Source organism: Rosa rugosa, chromosome 6 (assembly GCF_958449725.1).
Source record: "Rosa rugosa chromosome 6, drRosRugo1.1, whole genome shotgun sequence".
NCBI classification, from domain to species: domain Eukaryota; kingdom Viridiplantae; phylum Streptophyta; class Magnoliopsida; order Rosales; family Rosaceae; genus Rosa; species Rosa rugosa.
Genome location: NC_084825.1, coordinates 33176423 through 33198867, shown reverse-complemented (window position 1 = coordinate 33198867; position 22445 = coordinate 33176423). Strand labels below are relative to the sequence as shown.

Genomic DNA, 22445 nt, shown 5'->3' with positions numbered 1-22445 from the left:
CAAGCAAAAAAGGCAGCCAAATAGGTGGACTCTATATCTTCACCCTCCATGCCTAAGTCATCAAATGCTGCGCGATCTGCAGAAGTTCGGTGTCGGATCTCGTGGATCTTGCCAGATGGATTAAACGCATTCAGGGGTGGATCTCTTTTGTTCCTTTGGCTTTTGTTCGGAGGCCTCTTATAGCGCAAAGCTCCTCTATACCAGTATCGTATCCATGAGGTTATCTTCACTTTCTGCCCTTGACCTACCTTGCAAAGCTTATGGTAGGCGAGAAACAAATAGCGGCAGCTTTGTTGACTCCCTTTGCTCGTTGCAGAAAGCTCTTCAATAGTTGGAACCACCTCATCATAAAACCGTCCAGCAATGGGCAAACCTCCGAGTTGGTCCAAATCCCAGAGGGAGATGGACATTTCTCCTCTAGATGTGTGGAGGGTATTCGTCGCAGGGCACCAGTACGGGCAGAAAGCCCGTATGACAGGTGCAACACGATCATAGCTGAATAGTGAGGCAAATATCGCTCGATGGAGACCGGCCTCCCGAGTAACCTTGCCATTCCTGCTTAAAATATCTTCTACCCATTCCCAGTAGAACTTTGTGTAAGAAAACCCGCCATTTGTTCGAAATGCATTGCTCCACTGCACTGAGCTATTGCATATGCGATCGTTGAGAAGTGTGAATGGGGTCTGGGGAGTGTTCTGATCATGATGCGAAGACTTAAGCAACCGTACATGCGAGTTTTGTTGGTCTCTACCAGATCTTGGTTGTCGAAACATAGCAAGCTGGCGAGGTGCTACATAAGTCCACTGGAGGATGTGAGCTGAAGGGTCATAAGGAGGGACATCGATTGCTTGAGGCCCAGTCAACGATGGATACACCTGCAGAGTAGTTCCATCACTTTGAGCGTCCTCCGGATCCTCGAGGATGGTGACTGTCCATTTCTTGAAGCACTTGAAGAAAGCCATGGCCACAAAAGGACGGGAAGCGCGATAGCGAGTGCCTGACGATGTACGCGAAGCCTAACCGCTTTTGGTGGACCCTACCACGCACAAATGTGGAGGAATCCAAGCGTTTAGGGCGTCCGCGTTCTTCTCTCCATGAGCCGCCAAACACGCGAAGCCTAACCGCTTTTGGTGGACCCTACCACGCACAAATGTGGAGGAATCCAAGCGTTTAGGACGTCCGCGTTCTTCTCTCCGTGAGCCGCCAAACACGCGAAGCCTAACCGCTTTCAGTGGACCCTACCACGCACAAATGTTGAGGAATCCAAGCGTTTAAGACGTCCGCGTTCTTCAATTACCACCTAAGTCCTGAAAAAGAAAGAGGAAAATATATATTTCAAATCACTTTCAGAACGCATGTAAGGTAAAAAAAAAAAAAAAGGGTGGTTGCGGCACAAAGCATGATCAAGGAAGAAAGAAAATCATGTTTTGGAACCAGACAAAAAAATCTATCAGTCATGCTTTTGTTGTGATAAAAAAAATAAATAAATAAATAAAGAACAAAAAAAAAAAACTCATGCTATGGGTTGTACACTTACACGTGCATGTAATCAATTATATATATATACATATGTCAGAAGGTAAGCATGAATCATGCAATCATGCTTTGGGTCTGCACATGGGGGCATATATTTATATATTGTCAGAACATGCAATTGAACAAGGATCGATTAAGGTAGATTATGAAAATATATAAAAACATTATTATCAGAAGGGGACAGAGAAACGTGAGTGATTCTTGCGTGGGGCAGCCAATGGTGCGGCAGGCCAATCATTCCCCTAGCAGGGGGGTATTTTTGGTATTTCACATTTAAAAATCAGGGACAATTTCAGAACAAAGATAAAAATTCCTGAGCTTTGATTGGGCAGCCGCACCGTACACGTGGTGCGGCTACCCGCACCTAAGAATTGGCCGAGAAACGTACCTCAGTTCCTCTATGCTTTAATAACTCGCAGAGTCCAAGGCAATAAATTAGCAGCAGCAAGCAAATTAGGCCTCACCATTTGGCCCTTCGGCCCTAAACCTACCCTAAGCCCGCCCGGCCCGTAGGGCCAAAGCCCGACCCGGCCCTTGCATTAGGGCGGGCCGGCCCAACCCGTTTTTAAATAGGGTAGGGTATGGGTTATGTAAATGAAGCCCGGCCCTACCCTACGGCCCGGCCCGATTGAGCCCGTAAGGGCCAAGCCCGGCCCGGCCCTAAAAGCCCGGCCCGGCCCAACCCTAAAATTTATATTTTATTTATATTTATTTTCTATATTACATATTTACATAGATAGGAAATAAAATCTGATATTTTAGAGAATGGGTAATATTTTGTCTTCTGTCCTAAATGGCCAAACCCAATTAATTTATGAGGCCCGTTTTGCCTAGACTGAACCCAAAGCCCAAAGTGTCGTCAACTAGGTCATTGACTAGACTACTAGAGTGACTCGACGGTCTCGACCAGTCGACCTAAAGACCTAAAGGCTTCTGACTTCCCATTCATGCGATATCATTCTTATCCATTTGAGAGAGAGAGAGAGAGAGAGAGAGAGGTAGGCGGCGGTGCAGTCCGATCCGTCGCCGTCGTTCGCCGACCCCGAGACCCCGTCGCCGCCCTTCACAGATCTGGCAACCCATCCTCCTTCTCCGATCCGTAAAGCCCCTCCTCCTCCGCCTGCAGTCCAATCCGTCGCAGACCCCGAGACCAATCCTCTTTCGCCGATCTCAAGACCCGTCCTCCTTCTCCGATCAGTATACCATTCCTCCTCCGCCTGCAGTCAACCCATCGCTGCAGTTCAACCCGCCTGCAGTTCACAGATCCGTCGCCACCCTCCGCAGATCCCAAGACCCAGTCGCCGCCCTTCCCCGACGCCTTTACCAATAAAGACTGAAGCTTTTGCTTCTGGGTAGCATGATGATGGAGATTGGAGAATAAAGACTGAAGCTTTCGAGTTTCACAACTGTGGGTAGTGAAATAACCCGATTCACCGATTGTTTGTCTAGGTACGCCAATTAGCTACTCAATTTAACATTTCCTTTGGTTTTATAGCGAATTTTTCTAGTTACGGTTCAAATTTGATGAGTGATGACCTACTTGTTGGTGTTTTCTGGTTTTCTGTTTGGGTTGAGAGAGAGAGAGAGAGACGGAAGAAGAAGACTCCCATATTTTAAGAAGAAGACTCTGTGGTTGGGTTTAGCTCTCAGATGCCGGCAACGGAATAAGACTAATATGGTGAGTTTCTGTTCCGTGCAAATTTCTTTATATTTGGTGTTTGAAAAATGAATTACTAGCCAATTTGTATGCAGTGGGACAGTGGGTTAGTCTATATAGAGATTTTTTTGACCGTTGTTCACACACCCCCAAAAAATTAAGTTACCGTTATTCTAAAAAAAAAAATATATTAAGTTACCGTTAGACAGAATATGGCCGTTGCAATCCTCTTTTTCTTGTCTGATCTCTATAAATAAACATAAACGTCAACCTATTTTCATATTCCAAACATAAACATCAATTTAGTATCCAGCTCTGAACTACTGGTAAGATATCAGTATTTTCAACTAACCTATTTTTCTCTTCATTACAATTTAGTATTCAGTATCCTTATCAAGTTTTTTGTGTGTGTGTGTTTTACAGTGATGGAGCACTAGCAGACTTGCAAGGAGGAGGGGGAGGGCTTTGTGTATTCTGTTCAAGCTTTCGAGTGTCTCTTCAATTTGTTATAAAAGCTTCCAGTAAACTCTAAACCTTTCTATAGTTCAGTGCACTTGTTGCTGTATTGTGTGTGAGTCTAGACGTCTAGTTGTATTGTTGTTCCACTTAGTGTCGTTTTGTTAACTTAAGAATTCTCCCGAGTGTGATGGAGGAAATGGCTGAATCAGTAACTAGTCCAATGAATGTTGCTTCCACAGACCCAACAAATTCACAACCTTCTTTACCTAATCAACAAACTTCTGAAAAACCTCCTATACCTAGAAAGCAAATAGATAAAAAAGAAACTGTTTGGAACTTCTATGAAAAGGTTGAAGTCACTGAGGGTAATCTTGCTGTCAAATATGCTAAATGTAGTATTTGCTCTCAATTGTTGGTACGTGGAGGAAGTTATGGCACTAGCCATTTACGTAGGCATTGGGAGGGTCATATTAGTAGTCAATCAGTTGATATTAGGACTCAAATGCAATTAGGATCAGATTCTAGTGGGAATGTGTTTAATTGGTCTTATGACAAGGATGTTGCTAGAAAGGAAGTTGTAGACTATGTCATTAGGGCTGAACAACCTTTTACATTTGTAGACAAACATGATTTTAAGGGACTGATACAAAGAGCATTTTGTCCTCAATTTGTGGGAACGTCAGCTTCTACTTGCAAAAGGGATGTCATGAAGTTTTTTGTTGAAGGAAAAAAAGAGTTGCTGAAATTGTTTGAAAGTTTTCAAGGAAAAATTTGTTTGACTTCTGATTGCTGGTCGTCGCGTCAAAAGATGGGATATATGTGTCTTACTGCCCATTTTATTGATAAAAATTGGAATTTGAATAAGAGAATTATTACTTTTAAAATGATAGAGTACCCACACACTGGTGAATCACTTGCTAATCACATAAATGAGGAGCTGATTTGTTGGCGCATTCATAGTAAAATTTTTTCAATATCTTTAGATAATGCCACCAATAATGATGTTGTCGCTGAATTACTCCCTGAGTTTCTTATGCTGAATTCTGCCTTTAAGAAGACATTTCATGTGCGATGTAGTGCTCATATTTTAAATTTAATTGTTCAAGATGGTTTGACTTTGTTATCTCCATCAATTGAAAAAATCACAAATATTGTTCGTAGCATGAATTCATCTATTAAGAGGCATGAGTTATGGGTTAATTGTTGTAGTGACTTGAATATGCCAAAGAGGAATATCGATAATGATGTTCCTCATAGGTGGAATTCCACATATGATCTGTTGCAATTAGCTGAAAGGTATAAGTTAGTTTTGAATCGATATGTTCAAAAGCTAAACCAATCTACTCGTCATTCCACTTTAGTACCTCCCACTGATGAAGATTGGTTAATAGCTACAATTGTGTGTCGTTTTTTAAAAATTTTTGATTCTTCAACAAAAAACTTGTGTGGTGTGTATTATCCGACATCATGTCGTGTTATTCCTTGCTTAGTAAGTGTTAATGCAGCTTTTAATAAATATTCTCGATATGCTGTAATTGCTGCTGCTTTGACTGCCATGAAGGCAAAATTTGCTAAGTATTGGAAAAGATTTCCTACTGTATTTTGTCTTGCTGCTGCTATGGATCCTAGGTATAAGTTTTTTGCAATTGGTCAATGGATGAAAAGTATGAATGTTGAGGATTGGGAAATCAAAACTACTATATCTTCTCTAAAGCATCAATTAGTTGAATTACATGATCTGTACAAGGAAAATATAGTGCCTTCGGTTCCAACCTCTAGTGTAACCTCTCAATTACCTGCATCTTCTTCTGATTTTCTGGTTTTACCTATTGATGAAGATGAGGACTTTGCTGAGGAGGTCTTAAAAAAGGCTAAGACAGCAAGTTCTACTTCCAGCTCTTCATCAAATTCTGATTTACAATATTATATTGATATGCCTCCACTAGAAATTGCTGATGGACAGGAATTTAACCTTTTAGGTTGGTGGAGATCTCATGAAGAAGTGTATCCTGTCCTATCTGTGATAGCTCGTGACCTACTGTCCGTTCCAGCTTCAACGGTAGCATCAGAATCAGCTTTTAGTGCGGGGGGGAGAGTCGTATCGGAGAAGAGAGCAAGTTTGAGCCCAAACACAATTGAAGCCTTGATTTGTGTAAAAGATTGGAGGCTGGCAGAAGCAAGACAGCAAGACAGGGAGCAAGATGAGCAGCGAGCTGAAGAGATACGAAATGCACAGTTAGCAAGACCGGAATGGATGCTTGCCCTTGAACGTGCTCAATCAAACTCAGCTGCGAACGAGTTAATCACAAATATTGAGTAAAGGTTGGTGTATTGTTTTGAACTGCACATTACGGTTCTTATAACTATGCCTTTTTGTTCTTGCATGCAACTGAAATTTCTTGCTGCATTGTGTGGTTGTTTGCTGCATTGTATGGTTGTGGACTTGTGGTGTTCATTTGCTGTCAGAAACTCAGAATAATGTGCTATCATGAACTGAAATATTGTGGGAATAAGTAATGATGGTCTGCTGTAGATGGTTTATAGATGGTTTAATGTATTGTTTTTAACATTTTTTTGTGTTGTGTTTTAACAGACTCATGGGAAGAGAGGATTTTTGGACCTTGACTACGAAAGTCTTCAAGAATGACACACCTTTCCTACTATTTTTTTTCTTGGACTGATCAGTAGGCTGTTCATTTAGTAACTTTAGTTTATGTAATATTGTAATCATCATATGGAGATTTTGTCTTCAGTCATATTGTAATTGATGATTTCAGACTACAATATTGAAGACATTCAGTGATTTCAGTTATTCAAATTTGATGTTATTTCTTGTTTAGATTTCATTTTGAGAGTTTGAGTTAAAAAGTGTTAAAACAGAGAAAGGCCCGGCCCGACCCTATTTGGAAGGGCCGGCCCGGCCCGGCCCTTTCGACCCTTGCAAAATGGGCCTTAAGGGCGGGTAAGGGTTTACATATTGAAGCCCTGGCCCGGCCCGGCCCGGCCCTAAGTTTTGTTGACTTGGTCAAAGCCCGGCCCGGCCCGACCCTAAGCCCTAAAATTTAGGGTAGGGCCGGCCCTAGCCCGGCCCATGATGACCCCTAAAGCAAATAAAGAAATCAGAGCTGGGGATTCTCTAATTGTCACCTCAATTCTGAACAAAGGAAAAAATATTTAAATCAATTATCAAGGGTACACATATACTGTGCGGTATAAAATATATATATATATATATATATATAGAAGACAATTATGTCATGGCATGTGATGATTAGAAGGAAACGTGGAATCATGATATTATGATTCTGGCAATATATATGCATGAACGGTGCCGAAAAAAAAAAAAAAAAAAAAAAAAAAGGCCGCAGCATCATGCGAAAAGAATAATGTGGGGGTAACATGATAAATCAATTCTTGTTTTGCACTCAGACTGACCAAAAAAAAAATCATGCGTTGGGTAATTGAGTCTGCACGTGTATGTATGTCCTTATCATGTCGGAAGATGGAAGATGGAGGCATGAATGATTAAATGAAGGTCAAAGCACGGCACGTATATAAAGAACACTAATAAAAGAAGGATTAATTAGCCTCAGACAAACAGACATACCCCTGCCTCTACCAGCTACCAACAGATTGCTTGCTCGCGTCGTCTCAAGGTTCCAGAGGAAAAAGCAAAACTGTAGCAGCAGGTACCTGTCAGAGAAAGAAAAAAAAAATAATAAGCAAAGGCTATATTGATTATCTCTGAAAGGATCAAAGGAATGAGTGAAGGCAAATTACCCTTGATTACTTGATGGTCTTCTGCAAAACCAAGGACAAAACGCAAAGGAAAGCAGCCAAGTCGTTTGTGTTCAGAATACAAGGGAGGCCGTCCTTTTATGTTAAAAGGCTAGGGTTTCTCACTTCATTAATTTCCTAGTTGAGACCAGGAAAATATGGCAGAAATCCTAAATTTTCTGCTATATATGGCAATAATATTTTGAGTGCAGAAATTTTGTGAATAAATATTTTATTCAGAAAAGTTAAGGATTTATTCCGTAAATATTTAAACAAAAAAAATACTCTTATATCATGGGGTTTGTCACATGCCCATTTGGGGTCCTTGCCATATTTACAAAATTAAATTCTAATTGCGAGGGAATCTCTACAAAATTAAATCAAGATTTTGGGAGAATTTCTACGAAATTTAATCAAGATTCCAAGGGAATCTCTACAGCTTTGGAGTTCTACAAGCTTGCTTCATTCATGGCTAGGTCTTCATATTGCGCAGCAAAAAAAAAAAAAACAAAATTATAAAAAAAAGTGCTGGTGGCTAGGGAAGAGAATGGTGATTAGGGCAAAACCTTATTGTGCATTTATAACGTGAGATGGAAGTTTTATCTATTTACTTTTCTATTTCGTTTTAAGAAATTATCAAGCCATTGAAGATTTCTTACCTATAGAAGACCAAATGAGTTTGGTAGGTCGTAATTACTTATATCAATTATGGGAACGTCAGCCATGCATCAATTGAGGACAAAAACAGAGGCTTTCATCTCTAATTCACTACCTACCAATTCAAAAAAAAAAAAAAAAAAAAAAAAAAGAGAGTGGGGCTGCAAAACGGGAAATTTCAAAGCCACATATGGAAGCTATATGAATGAAAAGAAGAAATCCATTCGCAGATTACCCCTTTATTTGGAACTCATGGAAAATGGCCATGCATGGTTATCAAAAGTCTCAAGTCAAAAAAAAAAAAAAAAAAAACAACTTCAAGTCACACCTCAAGCACGTGACAACCACATGTTTACGGCCATGCATGGTTATCAAAAGTCTCAAGTCAAAAAAAAAAAAAAAAAAAAAAACTGGCTAGCTAATTCATCCAAGTAAGCTGATTACAAAGCACACGAAATGTGCCATAAAAAAAAAAAACAACTTCAAGTCACACCTCAAACACGTGACAACCAGATGTTTACGGCGCACCTTGAAGTGGGGGCATTTGTAGACACAAGAAATTTAATGAAAATAAAATTCATTAAATAAATCAGTCAATCTTTGAAATTTTGACTAAACAAGCTTAGTCGACACATGGGTCCTACAAAAGGCACACGTGGCTCATATGTCACCAAAATTATGTGAGCTTCGAGGATGACACGTGTCAAAACACGAGTGATCCATTGATTGAATGACGTGGAAGCATCAATTGTGGAAGCTTCAAATTATCGCTGATTGATTGTTGCTCGAGTTAAGCATTTAAAGCGAATCAATCGTATTCAACTGATTGATCTCGACGAAAATCAAGTACTAAATACAAATATCGATCAGATTAAGTTGTTTGATTCTGATTGGAATCAAGTATTAAATACAAATATCGATCAGATTAAATTGTTTAATTCTGATTGAAATCGGGCATTAAATCAAATCGAAATTGATTGACATATTCCTTAAATAAAATATAATTAAATCAATCAATTAAAACTGATTGATTTAATTACACAATTACGGAATGTGATTAATGCTATGTCATCGAGACGCCGATACTATAAATACCCCCTCTCAAATCAAGAGAGGGACTTCAGCCAAAAGAGAGAAGAAAATACTTTCAAAATTTCTGAAGCCTCCCAAGCTCGTGTGAAGAACCCTCAAGCTGCCAAATAGCCGGTTCCTCACCAACCTCAAGTCAAAAACGTTCGTCACGTGTCAACTCTCGTGATCATCGTACCACTCAAGATCAAGCGTCAAGCCCTTGAGCGAAATTCATCGTCGGAGATAGAATCAGAGGATTACCAAAGATTGTAACCCGCACTTAAATTAATAAAATTATTATTTTGGTACACGTGTCTGCATTTTGTTTGCTTTCAGATTTTCGTGTTTACAGCACCCTACTTACAACATCTACCAAAATTTAATGACAATGGGGAACTACTTTGGCAGCCCGAGCATGTTCTGGACATGGGAGTTGTCAAAAAGAAGCACCGGAATGTAACTCAATGGCTCATTCAATGGAAGGGTCTCCCCATTGTAGATGCAACTTGGGAAGATGCACATACCATCAAAGCTCGTTTTCCAGACTTCTGTGCCTGAGGATAGGCCACCTCTCAAGAGGGAGGGTCTTGATAGACTCAGCCCTTACTATTCATGGCCCATCTATATATTTTGTTGGCACATTTGATTGTATTAGATAGAGCCAACTAGACTTACTGTACCAGAATACAATCTGGTTTTGTATCATTTATATTATGTTTCTGTTCTCAGTTTGTGGCAATCAATGAATATGCAATTTCCTTAACATTCTTGTCTTTCCCTTTTATCTCCCAAGTTGAGTCTATCATGCACCTTCTCAATGAAAATAACCTTTATACACTACCTACCCAAAGAGAAAGGATTGTTATCTACAACAAAAAGAAAACCTTCAATATGTATAACAACCCATGAGAAGGACCAAAAGTTAATTATTGCACTGTGATGTAATAATTTGCTGTCGCTTAACGTCCTTCGATCATTGTAATGCTGGCTTCATTTTTGGAGGAATTAATATTTTCATCGGATGGTTGATTAACGGAGTTTTGGATAGTGAATACAGGTTTCTTTGGATGTGGACCATCTTTCTCACTGTTTAGCATTAAAGTTACATCCGCCATTGTTGGTCTATCTGTAGCATTGTCCTGTACACAAAGAAGCCCAACATGCATGCAAGTCATAACTTCTGATGAGGAGTATGAATCACCCAAAACTTCATCTACTAACTCCAATGCCTTGCCTTCATTCCACAAGTTCCAAGCCTGAAAATATTCACATTAGTTGTCATGAAGACTTGTAAAGATTGCGGTATTTAGCTTAATGGTTTAGGACTTCAAGGTAAATAAATGAGCTAGACTACTGCACATAAAATCAACTATTTTATATTATGATTTATAGTATGAACTTACATAGGCAAGGAAGCCAAGTTGTTGGTCATATAAATAGAAGCTATTGTTCTTCTTGCTGCTAACAATCTCCAATACCAAGACCCCAAAGCTGTAGATATCAGATTTTTCAGAAAATATCCCACTCATAGCATACTCCGGAGATATATAGCCACTGCACAACAAACACATTAGTATGCATCTGATAAAATTGCTTCTTCTAGCTTCTGGCTTAATTAAAAATACCATGCAAATACGTAACTGAGAAAATGATATTTACCGTGTTCCCACAAGCTTCTGAGTATTTTCTAGACACTGTGTTCCTTCAACTATGCGTGCTAATCCAAAATCTGAAATTTTTGGATTCATTCTCTCATCCAAGAGGATGTTACTGACTTTTAGATCTCTATGAATCACCTTCACATAGGAATCATGATGGAGGTAAAGAAGACCTTTAGCAACACCTTGAATAATATTAAAGCGTGTAGTCCAATCAAGCACTGCTCTCTTCCTTAAATCTAATCAAATATACAGTGCACCCAGTTAGAGTGCAAACGCTAATCAGTATTGCCATTCATATTTTCCATAAACATTACAATGAAAACATTGGTGATACGAGACTTCTAGCCATAAAATTTGGTTAAAACTAGAATTCCAGCTGTAGATTCCTAAAAAATAGAGACATGGTTGTATAAAAAGTAGTGAATGCATAACGGCGATCTCAATTGAACAAACACCAGAGAATGTTAGACAGTACGATAAGCATTAAACTTGCAGGGTCGAATATCTTGCTCAGTCAAACTCAATGATGATTTATAACTACGTAATTTGGTTCATGTGACTTCATTCATTAACTATATATAAGAAATTTTCAAGAAAATTTTACAAAAAGGTCAGATATCAAAGACTATATTGAAAGAAGAAGATAATGATGAGTAAATTACAGCAGATGGACATAAAACACTAGTGAAACTAACCGTATAGGAAAGTATCCAAGCTTTTGTTAGGCATGAATTCGTAAATAAGTAACTTCTCATTCTCTTTAACACAATAACCCATGATCCTAACAAGATTTTTGTGTTGAAGAATGGAGATCAATAGCATCTCATTCTTGAACTCTTCAACACCTTGTCCTGAGCTACTAGATAGTCTCTTCACAGCTATTTCCTTCCCTTCTGGTAGCATCCCCTACACGAGATCCACAGATCAATAATTCCATTAATGTCTGTATCTTGTACTTGTCAAAGTGCTATATATGTTATCCTTAGAAAAGAAAGTACCTTATAAACTGGGCCAAAGCCTCCTTGCCCGAGTTTGTTTCTGATGCTGAAGTTTTCTGTGGCTATTAATATGCTATCAAAATCATATATCTTTAGCTCCGACAGATTATGTTTTTCCATATATTCTTGAAGATCGTCTCTATAAATTTCAATCAAATTAGCTGATTCCAAACGCCTTGTTGTTAATTTGACATGTCCTGATTTGCAGGTAAAACTATTAAACACTGAGTCGGAACAAAACAAGAAGCAACATTTGAATAATAGAAAATAAATATAAAATTCTTCTAATGTAAATCATCTAATTCTCTTACGCTTTTGATTAGCATGCCACCGGTGCAAACTGAAGACTATAGCCACCAAGATGATCATCATAAATCCAATAGCTGTAACGCTGGCAATTAACTTTACTGGTTTTCCTTCACCTGAAGGGAAGGAAAAAAAAATCAACATACAATACAAACAAAAAATAGTGTTGTAAGAGTTATGCAATAGCTATCATCATTTACCTAGTTCTGAGTCTGCTAGGCGGATATAAAGATCTTCTCCAAGAGATGGAAACTGCTGAATATCAATAAGTTCTTTGTACCAGACCAAACACCCTAGGATATCAACATAAGCATAAGCTAGGCAAGAACAATTACTCAGGCACTTTATCTTGCAGTCCTCAAAACTGTTTAGAGCCAAAGAAGTCAAATATTGATGAAAATCGGGTACTTTCGATCTCTCCAACTTTAAAAACCCATCTTTTCTGTTTGATGATGAGACTGATTCATTTGTGTGTGTCTCACAAGACAAATCTGTTCGTCTCACACAACCTCCAGTCCAGTTTCTTTTGCTCCACTCTTCATTTGACTTTGGTATAAACCCTTTCAAACACTTACAGATTGGAGAGTCAGAAGCTATGCAAACCCCAAAAGGTCCACAGGCGCCATAATTATCGCATGGGTTTGTCCATGACTCCCAGTTAAGACGCCAGTTCTTGCCACTTTCTGAAAACAAAAAGCTCAGTTTTCCTTCGGAAGATATGTCGAAATATGCAAGAACTTTGTCACCTATTTTGTTAAAACCGTAAGAAAAATACCTTGTTCCCTGTGTCACATTATCAACAAGAGTAAATGGATTAATATACTGAGATTTCCTTGTGGGTACACCAATAAACCTTGATGTATCCCATGGCCCATTTCTCCAGTGGGGAGTAGATCCATTAATCCAAATGAACACTTGTGGTGGCACCTCTGCTGAAAGTCCAACCAAGAATATCCCTGGTGATGGATCATTCTCACTTTTCCAAGATGTCAAGAAATTCTGTTTTCCAGAACCACTATCATATCCCATCAACATGCTTGGCAGAAGTGAGTCAGTAGGATTATTGAAACTCTCCCACATATCAGCTCCCATGACATCTTTGACGACAAAGTTTCCATTATCTAAGAGAACTGCAGATGAACAATTAGATATATTGGTTGACCAGACAGAACTCTGTTTCCCATCTACGAGCTCCAGATTCCCATTGATGCTAATTCTCAAGGTAGCCAAGGTGTCTGTATCTGCAAGAGGATTATCTCTGTTAGCCACCCATACATACTTACGGGGAAATATACTTTTGTGCCACAATCCCAAATACTTGTTAGCAGAACTATTAGGACTGAAGAAGCCCAATTCAAATATTAGGCCAGAAGAGACTAGAGTTTGTTTCTCTGCTAATGGATGTGAATGAGTTATTTTATATACTTCAGCGCCGTACTGTGGCAGAAGCAAACTGAAGATGAAAAAGAAAAAGAAAGTAAGACTACCCAGTTGCATCCCTACCCAAATATGTTTCCCAGAAGAACAATGTCAATTATTTTCTGTTTCACAAGGATAGCTCTGCTAATGAAAGTACCATTGCACCTAGGCCACACAGAATTTAGCTTACACTAGATAATTGAGACATTTCTACGATAGTTCTGCCAATGCTTTCAAAGTCATGGAAGACAAATTTGATATTATTAAGCTCCTTCTAGGAGAACATTGACTCAATGACGTTACCATCCAAGAGTTGGTACACCAATAGCCCTATATAAACATCAAGATTTTTTTAATTTTTTTTTTGGAGCAGATAAACATCAAGTTGATAATTTTCTTTTGGACCACAAATAAGAAGAGAAATATGCCATCAGGGTCTTTTTCAGTTTTTATCACCACTAGGGTCAATTTTCTTGCACCAGATAAAATAATACCCAACTTTCAAAAGTGATCAAAATATTACCTACATTTTTAAAAACAAATCAACTTGATACTTCGATTTAATTTTTTGTTAAAATTAATTACATGTGGTGCGGTGTTTTATGGAGTTATAATAATATTTTACACAAAAAAAACTGTTTTTCAATTATTTTTTATTTTACTTTGTTAATTCTCTTCTTCTTCTATCTCTACATCTCTCTCTCTCTTCCCATTTTTCTTTGTTTCTTTAGAAGTTGGGAAACATCCAAACTTTATTTGTTTCTACGGTCGATGGTAGAATTGAAATTAAATGGAAGATTTTTTTTTTTTATTCTATAGAAGAAGAAGATTGGGTTATAGATGGTTGATGGCCCTCTGACTACAAATCACATCAATTTTTGAGCTTGATGCTCATTGATGCTAATTCTCAAGGTAGCCAAGGTGTCTGTATCTGCAAGAGGATTATCTCTGTTAGCCACCCATACATACTTACGGGGAAATATACTTTTGTGCCAAAATCCCAAATACTTGTTAGCAGAACTATTAGGACTGAAGAAGCCCAATTCAAATATTAGGCTAGAAGAGACTAGAGTTTGTTTCTCTGCTAATGGATGTGAATGAGTTATTTTATATACTTCAGCGCCGTACTGTGGCAGAAGCAAACTGAAGATGAAAAAGAAAAAGAAAGTAAGACTACCCAGTTGCATCCCTACCCAAATATGTTTCCCAGAAGAACAATGTCAATTATTTTCTGTTTCACAAGGATAGCTCTGCTAATGAAAGTACCATTGCACCTAGGCCACACAGAATTTAGCTTACACTAGATAATTGAGACATTTCTACGATAGTTCTGCCAATGCTTTCAAAGTCATGGAAGACAAATTTGATATTATTAAGCTCCTTCTAGGAGAACATTGACTCAATGACGTTACCATCCAAGAGTTGGTACACCAATAGCCCTATATAAACATCAAGATTTTTTTAATTTTTTTTTTGGAGCAGATAAACATCAAGTTGATAATTTTCTTTTGGACCACAAATAAGAAGAGAAATATGTCATCAGAGTCTTTTTCAGTTTTTATCACCACTAGGGTCAATTTTCTTGCACCAGATAAAATAATACCCAACTTTCAAAAGTGATCAAAATATTACCTACATTTTTAAAAACAAATCAACTTGATACTTCGATTTAATTTTTTGTTAAAATTAATTACATGTGGTGCGGTGTTTTATGGAGTTATAATAATATTTTACACAAAAAAAACTGTTTTTCAATTATTTTTTATTTTACTTTGTTAATTCTCTTCTTCTTCTATCTCTACATCTCTCTCTCTCTTCCCATTTTTCTTTGTTTCTTTAGAAGTTGGGAAACATCCAAACTTTATTTGTTTCTACGGTCGATGGTAGAATTGAAATTAAATGGAAGATTTTTTTTTTTTATTCTATAGAAGAAGAAGATTGGGTTATAGATGGTTGATGGCCCTCTGACTACAAATCACATCAATTTTTGAGCTTGATTTTGCATTTGATTTAACAAAGAAGTTACAAAAAATAAATTGAGGTATCACCGTAGCATAGGCATGGCACCGTTCGAAGCACTTTACGGACGGCCATGCAGGTCGCTTACGTGTTGGGCTGACGCTCAAGAACGGGCTTTACTAGGACCTGACTTAGTTCAGGAAACCATTGAAAAAGATTCAAGTGGAAAGAGAAACTAAAAGTATCCCATAGTAGACAGAAATCATATGCAGACATGCGTAGGAGACCCCTAGAGTTTGGAGTAGGGGACTTTGTTTATATCAAGGTGAAACCTCAGAAGGGAGTCAGTTAGTTCTGGGTCAAAGGAAAGTTGGCACCCCGATACATCAGACCTTTTCCGATAGTCCAAAGAATTGGGAACATGGCCTATTGAGTAGATTTGCCACAAGAACTAGAGCATATCCACGACGTGTTCCACGTGTCTGAACTTAAGAAGAGTTTGCCAGAGACCCAGCAAGTCTTAACTTGGAGAGACTTGCCACTGCAAAGTGACACTACCTACAAGACTGAGGCTAGACTTGTATGTTGAGATACTGTACCCACTGTATGTTTGTACTTGTGACCTGAAAGTGAATGGGACCTAGATGCGTTGATTCCTAAGCATCCCACGGTGTCGATAACTGTGAACCTTCAGAAGGGGCTATGCTCCTATGAGTGTCGAGGAAAGGTGAGTACCGACGGTGAACCAATCATAGGACACTCAAGGCCAAGAAATGGACACTTTCGCTACTTGTAGTCACAAGGACTACAGAGCAGTTGACGGTTCTTGAAGGATGACGAACCGGTCGATCATCGATTATTTTAGATTAGCCGGTAGGTAAGTATCTCGGAGCTCCAAGTTGTGTGAAGCATGCTGCATATGATTTTCTGACAAAGACAACAATGATTGTTTTTGTTTGCATTTGTTTTACTCGATTTTACAAATGTGCGCAATCTATATTCTAGTAGCTATGTTCTACTTATTAGTTTTTCAAACCTAACTAAGGTTGGGTCGGCCCTTATTGGGCTAGAGAGGACGAAATGCTCACCCCTACATTTCAGGTTACAACGAGGTCACTCGGACGATCTGGATTAGAAGTGGGTTGTTGGTCGAGTCCGTGTGTTGCTGTCCCTGTTGTTTGAAGTTCTTCCCTTTTGGTACTCTATCAATTTACTCGCTTTTTTTCCAATGTTGAACTTAGTTGAATTCTGTGAGGTCCGCCTACTTGGAAGCGCGTCTCACCCTTTGTTTTATTGTTGCTGTTGACCTTCTTTTATTTTCGTTATGATGTAAGCCCTAAGGCGTCATAGTGCCCTTGCCTACTTTATTTTGAAGTATTTCCAGACTTGTTAATTTGAATATTGGGTTGTTGATCGAAAATCCTTTCATAAAAGTTTTATTTGTCTCTTATTTTCTAAAACTCGATTTCAAAAGGCCTTGTAGTATTAAGTTGGAAGGTCTACGATACGTCTACAACATATCGAGCTCCTATTGGTTTAATATTAAGGCACTGTGGTATACCCACTCAGGTCGCCACAATTTCAATATACTTACCTACAATAGAGGAAATATTGATAATGGTCTTTTTCACTTCGAAGGTTGGAGGGATGTTAGAAATTGTTTCCTAGTAACATAGAGAGATCAAGGGAGTCATGTCTAACATAGTCATTCCATCGTACTCTTGCATGATCATCGAGGCTCACATCAAATTCCAAGGCCCTCCTCGCAGTACCTTTCTACAAGCTCTGCAATTGTTAAACGAGAATAACACCAGCTTCTCATTTGGCTGAGCTTTAACCTGAAACCCTTTTTTCAAGACCTGTATGTTCTGGCCATTCTTACAATGTGGGTTGTAGATGTGTCCTCCACGTATATCAAAGCTACCGCTTGGCCTTGAAGCACTGATGAATAAATTCAAGCTGAATTGATAAATAAAGCCATAGGTTGTCTTTCCAAGACCACAACTTAATTGATAATTAAGTTGGTGATGATTGTGACCACCTTTACCATGACGTCCAGTAGCATGGCCAAGGCTAAATTGATGATAGTGAGGTGGGCCATGCCTTAATTGATAATTAAGTGGATCATGCTCCTGACCCTTTGCATGATCATGATGACGTCCAGTAGCAAAATCATAATTAAATTGATTATGCATTTGCTTCTGGTGATCTAGGGAATCAACATGGGCTGCATCTTGCCCCCCATGCATCTGATCAGTAGCCACGTATTTGGCTTGATCGATGGAGAAATCAGCTATCTATTCAAATACAATTTCATTGTCAGAAGAACATTCTTGTTGATCATCTTCTCCATATACAGCCTCTATGTAAGGCTATGATTCACCAGTGAGACCCTTAGGTTGATCGCCACCTATAGGCAAGTCAGTCTCAGAAACAACATCTTCGCGTGCAAGTTCTTGACTTTCCAATTCACCTTGATGTGAACTTACTTGAGTAGCCCAGCTGGAACCTTCTTTGCGCAAGGTTGCGAACTTCGATGAGGTCTGCTTGTGCTGGGTCGTAACGACATTCACAAGCTGCTCGTGGTTTTTTTGGGTTTGTTGGGTCATACTTCCCAAACGCCCATGTGTTTGCCGTGACCCTTGCTTAAGCTTTCAGACTGCATTGACAAGGTCATCAATCTTCTTTCGATCTTCCGCAAGGTCCTTTTTCAACTTCGCATAGTACGAAGCATTGTTCTGCTGAAAAATAGCAAGTTTCTCCTCTATGCTCGCATTCTTTGGGATTGGAATGGGCACAAAGCCATCTGTTATCACATCATCATCTGCAGCAGCAAAGTCACTAGCGACTCTATTGGCCATCTTTTCACTTTAGGAAGTTCCTTTGGTAAAAATATTCCCCTGGCATTCCAATGATGGTGAATACAAAAAGACTCTGGTGCAGGTCCAACTGGGCGTGCCAAAATGTTTGGCTCTAAAACCAGTCTGGCGTGCAAATAGTCTCTTTTGAGTGCGCAAGAGTGCTAGCACCGTGGGGTGCAGTCGTCGGGGCGTCCCTTAACCTGACTTCTTGATCAAACGTTGTGGACGAGGAGAGCACCAACCTCGTCACAAGGTTCTTTTCTCTGCCTTTCGGAAAAGGGCTTCTTGGCTTACGGATAAGGGCTTGTGGTGTGATCTCTTGCGTCACCGAGTCGATACTTAGTGATATAGAGTAAGCAGAGCAATCACCGAGAAGGAGGAGAAAACACAGGTTTTGCTAAAGCGTGACTTTAGCTTCGTTGGGTTACGAGTGCGTTACCCTTGCTTCGCTGGTTTCAACTAGGTTGAAGGTAGGTTTGCTCCGGAGAGACTTTGATAATCTGAGAGATTGATTGATTGAAGAGTTATTGTTTTCTATATCGTGTTTAGCCTATATATATAGGATGCTGCAAATTCACTTTCCAAATAGGAATGCAATACTATATTTTAGGCCACAGTTATTGGCCTTCGAATCAAATCAAAACTCTTAATAGTTTTGCTGACTATCGTAAACAATAATAGATTAACTCTGTCGTAGCAATCTTCTAGGCAAGGTTAATTACCTTCTGGAAAACAACTTCTGGGCATTCACGTCCTTCATATATATATATATATATATATATATATATATATATATATATATATATATATATATATATATATCCCTTGTTTAATTGTAATCAAGGATGATTACATGCTTACTATCTCCCCCACGTCTAGCAATCCTCAATTGCATGGGCACTATTCATTGCTGGCATGGCCCACATCTACTATTCCTCCCTTCATTGGCCCATGCATTAGCTACTATATATACATGTTATATATATATTTATATATACAGTCCGGCTACACTAAGGATGTCCTTAGTTTTTCTTAGGTACGAATTTCCAGTTTTCACCCACTTTCCGATCAAATTTTCACATCTTAACCGTTCAATTTTTAGGTCCTAATGTATAGATCACCTCTGCAAAATTTCAGCCAAATTGGTGATCATTAAGGCATCCAAAACTGCAAATTACAACAATGTAAACGAACGGTTCCGGTTCGACAGATTCGGTTCGTTCGTGCAAATTGCAGTTTTGGAAGCCTTAACGATCACCAAATTGGCTGAAATTTTGCAGAGGTGATCCATACATTAGGACCTAAAAACTGAACGGTTAAGATGTGAAAATGTGATCGAAAAGTGGGTGAAAACAGTAAATCCGTTCCATAAGAAAAACTAAGGACATCCTTATCTGAGAAAAATCCTTTATATATATATATATATATATATATTCCTTGTTGACCACAACCAAGCATTATTGCATGCTTCCATATTTGCACGTGCATGCCATATTCCTTAATTGAATTGGCGGCCTTGACGAGAAATTTTTCAGTGCTCCAGTAGAACCACGTGGCAACCTGACATGGTGTGACGTCCCTATCCTATTTTGACACCTGTCTTCTTCTTAAAATAATTTGGAATATATCCCACTAAGAGAAGACATTTCTGGGTTTTCTTCCTTCTTCATAGCCATAGGCTCTTCCTCCATGGCTCCATGCGACTCTTCCTTAATACAATTGAAAGTCTAATTATCCCAATTCGTTGGGCCAAAAATATTATCCTACTTCCAATCGATCATCCAAATAAACAACATGTCTTGAATAAGGTTGGTAGACATGAAACCTTGATCAAGGATGCGAAACCTGAAGGTGTCTATCCAGAATTCCAGATTCATCCATGATAGGAGAAATTAATAAAGATAAATTTGAGAAGCTTTGTCCAACTTCAACTGCGATTGGTTGGGTTTTCATTAATAAGTTTCACTTCTTGATTCCAAAATTCATGAATTTAATCAATCAATAGGATTATAAATTTCAATTTCCAAGAACCCAAATTGAATTTGTGAGATTCAATTACTTACTGGAGGCTTTGGAGGACGAGCTCGATCTCCAGATGACGACCAATGGAGCTATGAGCAAGGAAAGGAAAATGGAGGCGGCCGATTTCACGGCGACTCCTCCGGCAGCTGCATTGGAGGGAATGCTTGGCAACTTCCAATTTCAGAATTGATGGATCTTTTGAAAAGTTACTCAAAGATACAACAAAATTAGACTTATTATCCTAGGAATTGTTCCACTCGCAGGAAGCATAATTGATGAATATGCAAGAAGATGAACATGCTTCAGAGCTCAGAGGCCATAGAACGAAGACCCAAAAAATAGACATAATTGAGTTTGTATTATATTCATTGGAAACCAGCTGTCATATTGTTATAGGGACGTCATACCACATGAGATTGCCACATGGTTCTACTGTAGCACAGAAAAATTTCTCGGCCTTGACTATTGGTGGTGAAGGCCAGTGAAGGATAATTGTTTCCTTCCTTAATTGATCAACCCAATTTGTTCGCGTTCGCGACCTTGATTGAGATATATGTGGGGCCTTGATAATTACCTTGCATGGCTCGCTTAATCTCAGCCATATATGCAACCTGCATATTTATCTTCCCATCTTGCACAGTCTTGACAACCAAGCAAATCACCATTAATTATCAAATATATTGATAATTAAATAGTAAATCAATGAATATCCAGATTTGCTTCAAGATTGCTTGATCTCCAAGTAGGCTTTATTTAGCCTCTAAACGATATATTTCGAACTTGTTGAAAATATATAGCTTGGGCCACGGATATTGGTCCGCTTTTCTTCGAGTCCCCCTTGTCGGGAAAAAATGTTAATTTTGGGTTCAAACACTTACATATACCCTACAATAACTCATTGGCCACCAACAACAAAAGCACAAACACAAAGAGCATGCAAGATGGAAATGCTAAATCTTCCGTTCATGGTTTTCGCTGCCTTTGCGTCGATAGGAATTTTATTCTCCACTTGAAGTCGATATGGTTCTGGGGTGGGCTTGCCAAGGTGACATGCAAGGTGTGATGACACAATGTGCGGTTTATGTTCAGAAGGGTTCTCTATTGGCGCCAGAGCCATCTCAAGGATGCTGCAGTGCTGCACGACAATAAAAACGTTAGACATTCCATGCGCGTGCCAGCACGTGACGAAGATGGTCGAGCAGCTGGTTGACATGGACAAGGTGGTTAAGGTCATTAGATCCTGTGGTATCGATATTCCTCGTGGAATATTGAAGTGTGGAAGTAAGATTCCAAATTAACCTCTTTCTCATAGCTAATATGCATAAGGGATCTGCTACTTAATTTGACATATTTGATAATGACTCTCATAAGTTTGGCTATCCACCGCAGGTTATACATGTAAGATCAAAAGTGGACTCATCACAAGTTATCCTAGAGTGACTAGGAAACCATCAAATACATTAAATCGAGTACAACATGGATCTGGAAAAGAATCAATCTAGATATCTAATGTGATAGTGTATTTAGCATTGGATTAGGAATCCATTAATTGGACTACAAGAAAGTCCTAAACTGTGATGCATTAGGATTCTTAGATACAATTCTTGTTCCATAAGGAAAATCTTTATGGAAGGATTCCTAGGACTTGAATTAGTATAAATAAGAGGTTAAGGTCCCTGTTATCATCATCGTTTTTACAAGCATTGTGTTCTGCCCATTCAGAAGCTTAAGTTGGTGAATAGCAGAAGACTTCGACCTCACCATCATCCTTGTTTTGCAGCTGCAGCAATGGCTTCTACTTTGGACATCAATGGTATGTTTGGTTCTTCAAGGTTAATGTAGAACATGTTTTGTGTGAGCTTGTTCGTAAATTAGTTTTACAATACAGTTCCACCATCAAGTGGTTGAAGTGATATACATATGCATCTCATATATGTATCGGAGTGAAATGAAGTGCTCATGGAAATAAAGTCACAGTTGATCATCCTTATGTAACCTAAAAATTTTTATATGAATCTATTGAAATAATCAAATCCATGACATTTACTATTCATAATAATAA

The 22445-nt window shown here is 38.8% G+C and overlaps 1 protein-coding gene across 3 annotated transcripts; it reads right to left on the bottom strand.

The window, feature by feature from the left end:
* Positions 1–9904: 9904 nt before the first annotated feature.
* On the bottom strand, positions 9905–13829 carry LOC133717834 (G-type lectin S-receptor-like serine/threonine-protein kinase SD1-29). Of its 3 annotated transcripts, none has more exons than XM_062144577.1 (8): positions 13732–13829; positions 12323–13363; positions 12128–12238; positions 11817–12013; positions 11514–11724; positions 10817–11054; positions 10561–10711; positions 9905–10413 (listed from the first exon to the last, which is right to left on the bottom strand). In XM_062144577.1, the coding sequence occupies exons 2-8, from the start codon at positions 13212–13214 to the stop codon at positions 10117–10119; spliced, it is 2097 nt and encodes a 698-aa protein (XP_062000561.1). In that variant the 5' UTR covers positions 13215–13363; positions 13732–13829; the 3' UTR covers positions 9905–10116. The 3 variants fall into 3 exon arrangements, with proteins under 3 accessions (XP_062000561.1, XP_062000560.1, XP_062000559.1); XM_062144576.1 differs by having other exon boundaries at positions 13626–13780; XM_062144575.1 differs by lacking the exon at positions 13732–13829 and having other exon boundaries at positions 12323–13725.
* Between the last annotated feature and the right edge of the window lie 8616 nt (positions 13830–22445).

What these genes read in the sequence shown, in the direction of transcription:
- LOC133717834 (XM_062144575.1), bottom strand. Translation starts at nt 13,619, where the DNA reads ATGCAACTGGGTAGTCTTACTTTCTTTTTCTTTTTCATCTTCAGTTTG. An exon ending in GTGGCATGCTAATCAAAAGC is followed by an intron (nt 12,014 to 12,127) that starts GTAAGAGAATTA and finishes CCTGCAAATCAG; the next exon opens with GACATGTCAAATTAACAACA. An exon ending in CAGAAGCTTGTGGGAACACG is followed by an intron (nt 10,712 to 10,816) that starts GTAAATATCATT and finishes TTTGTTGTGCAG; the next exon opens with TGGCTATATATCTCCGGAGT.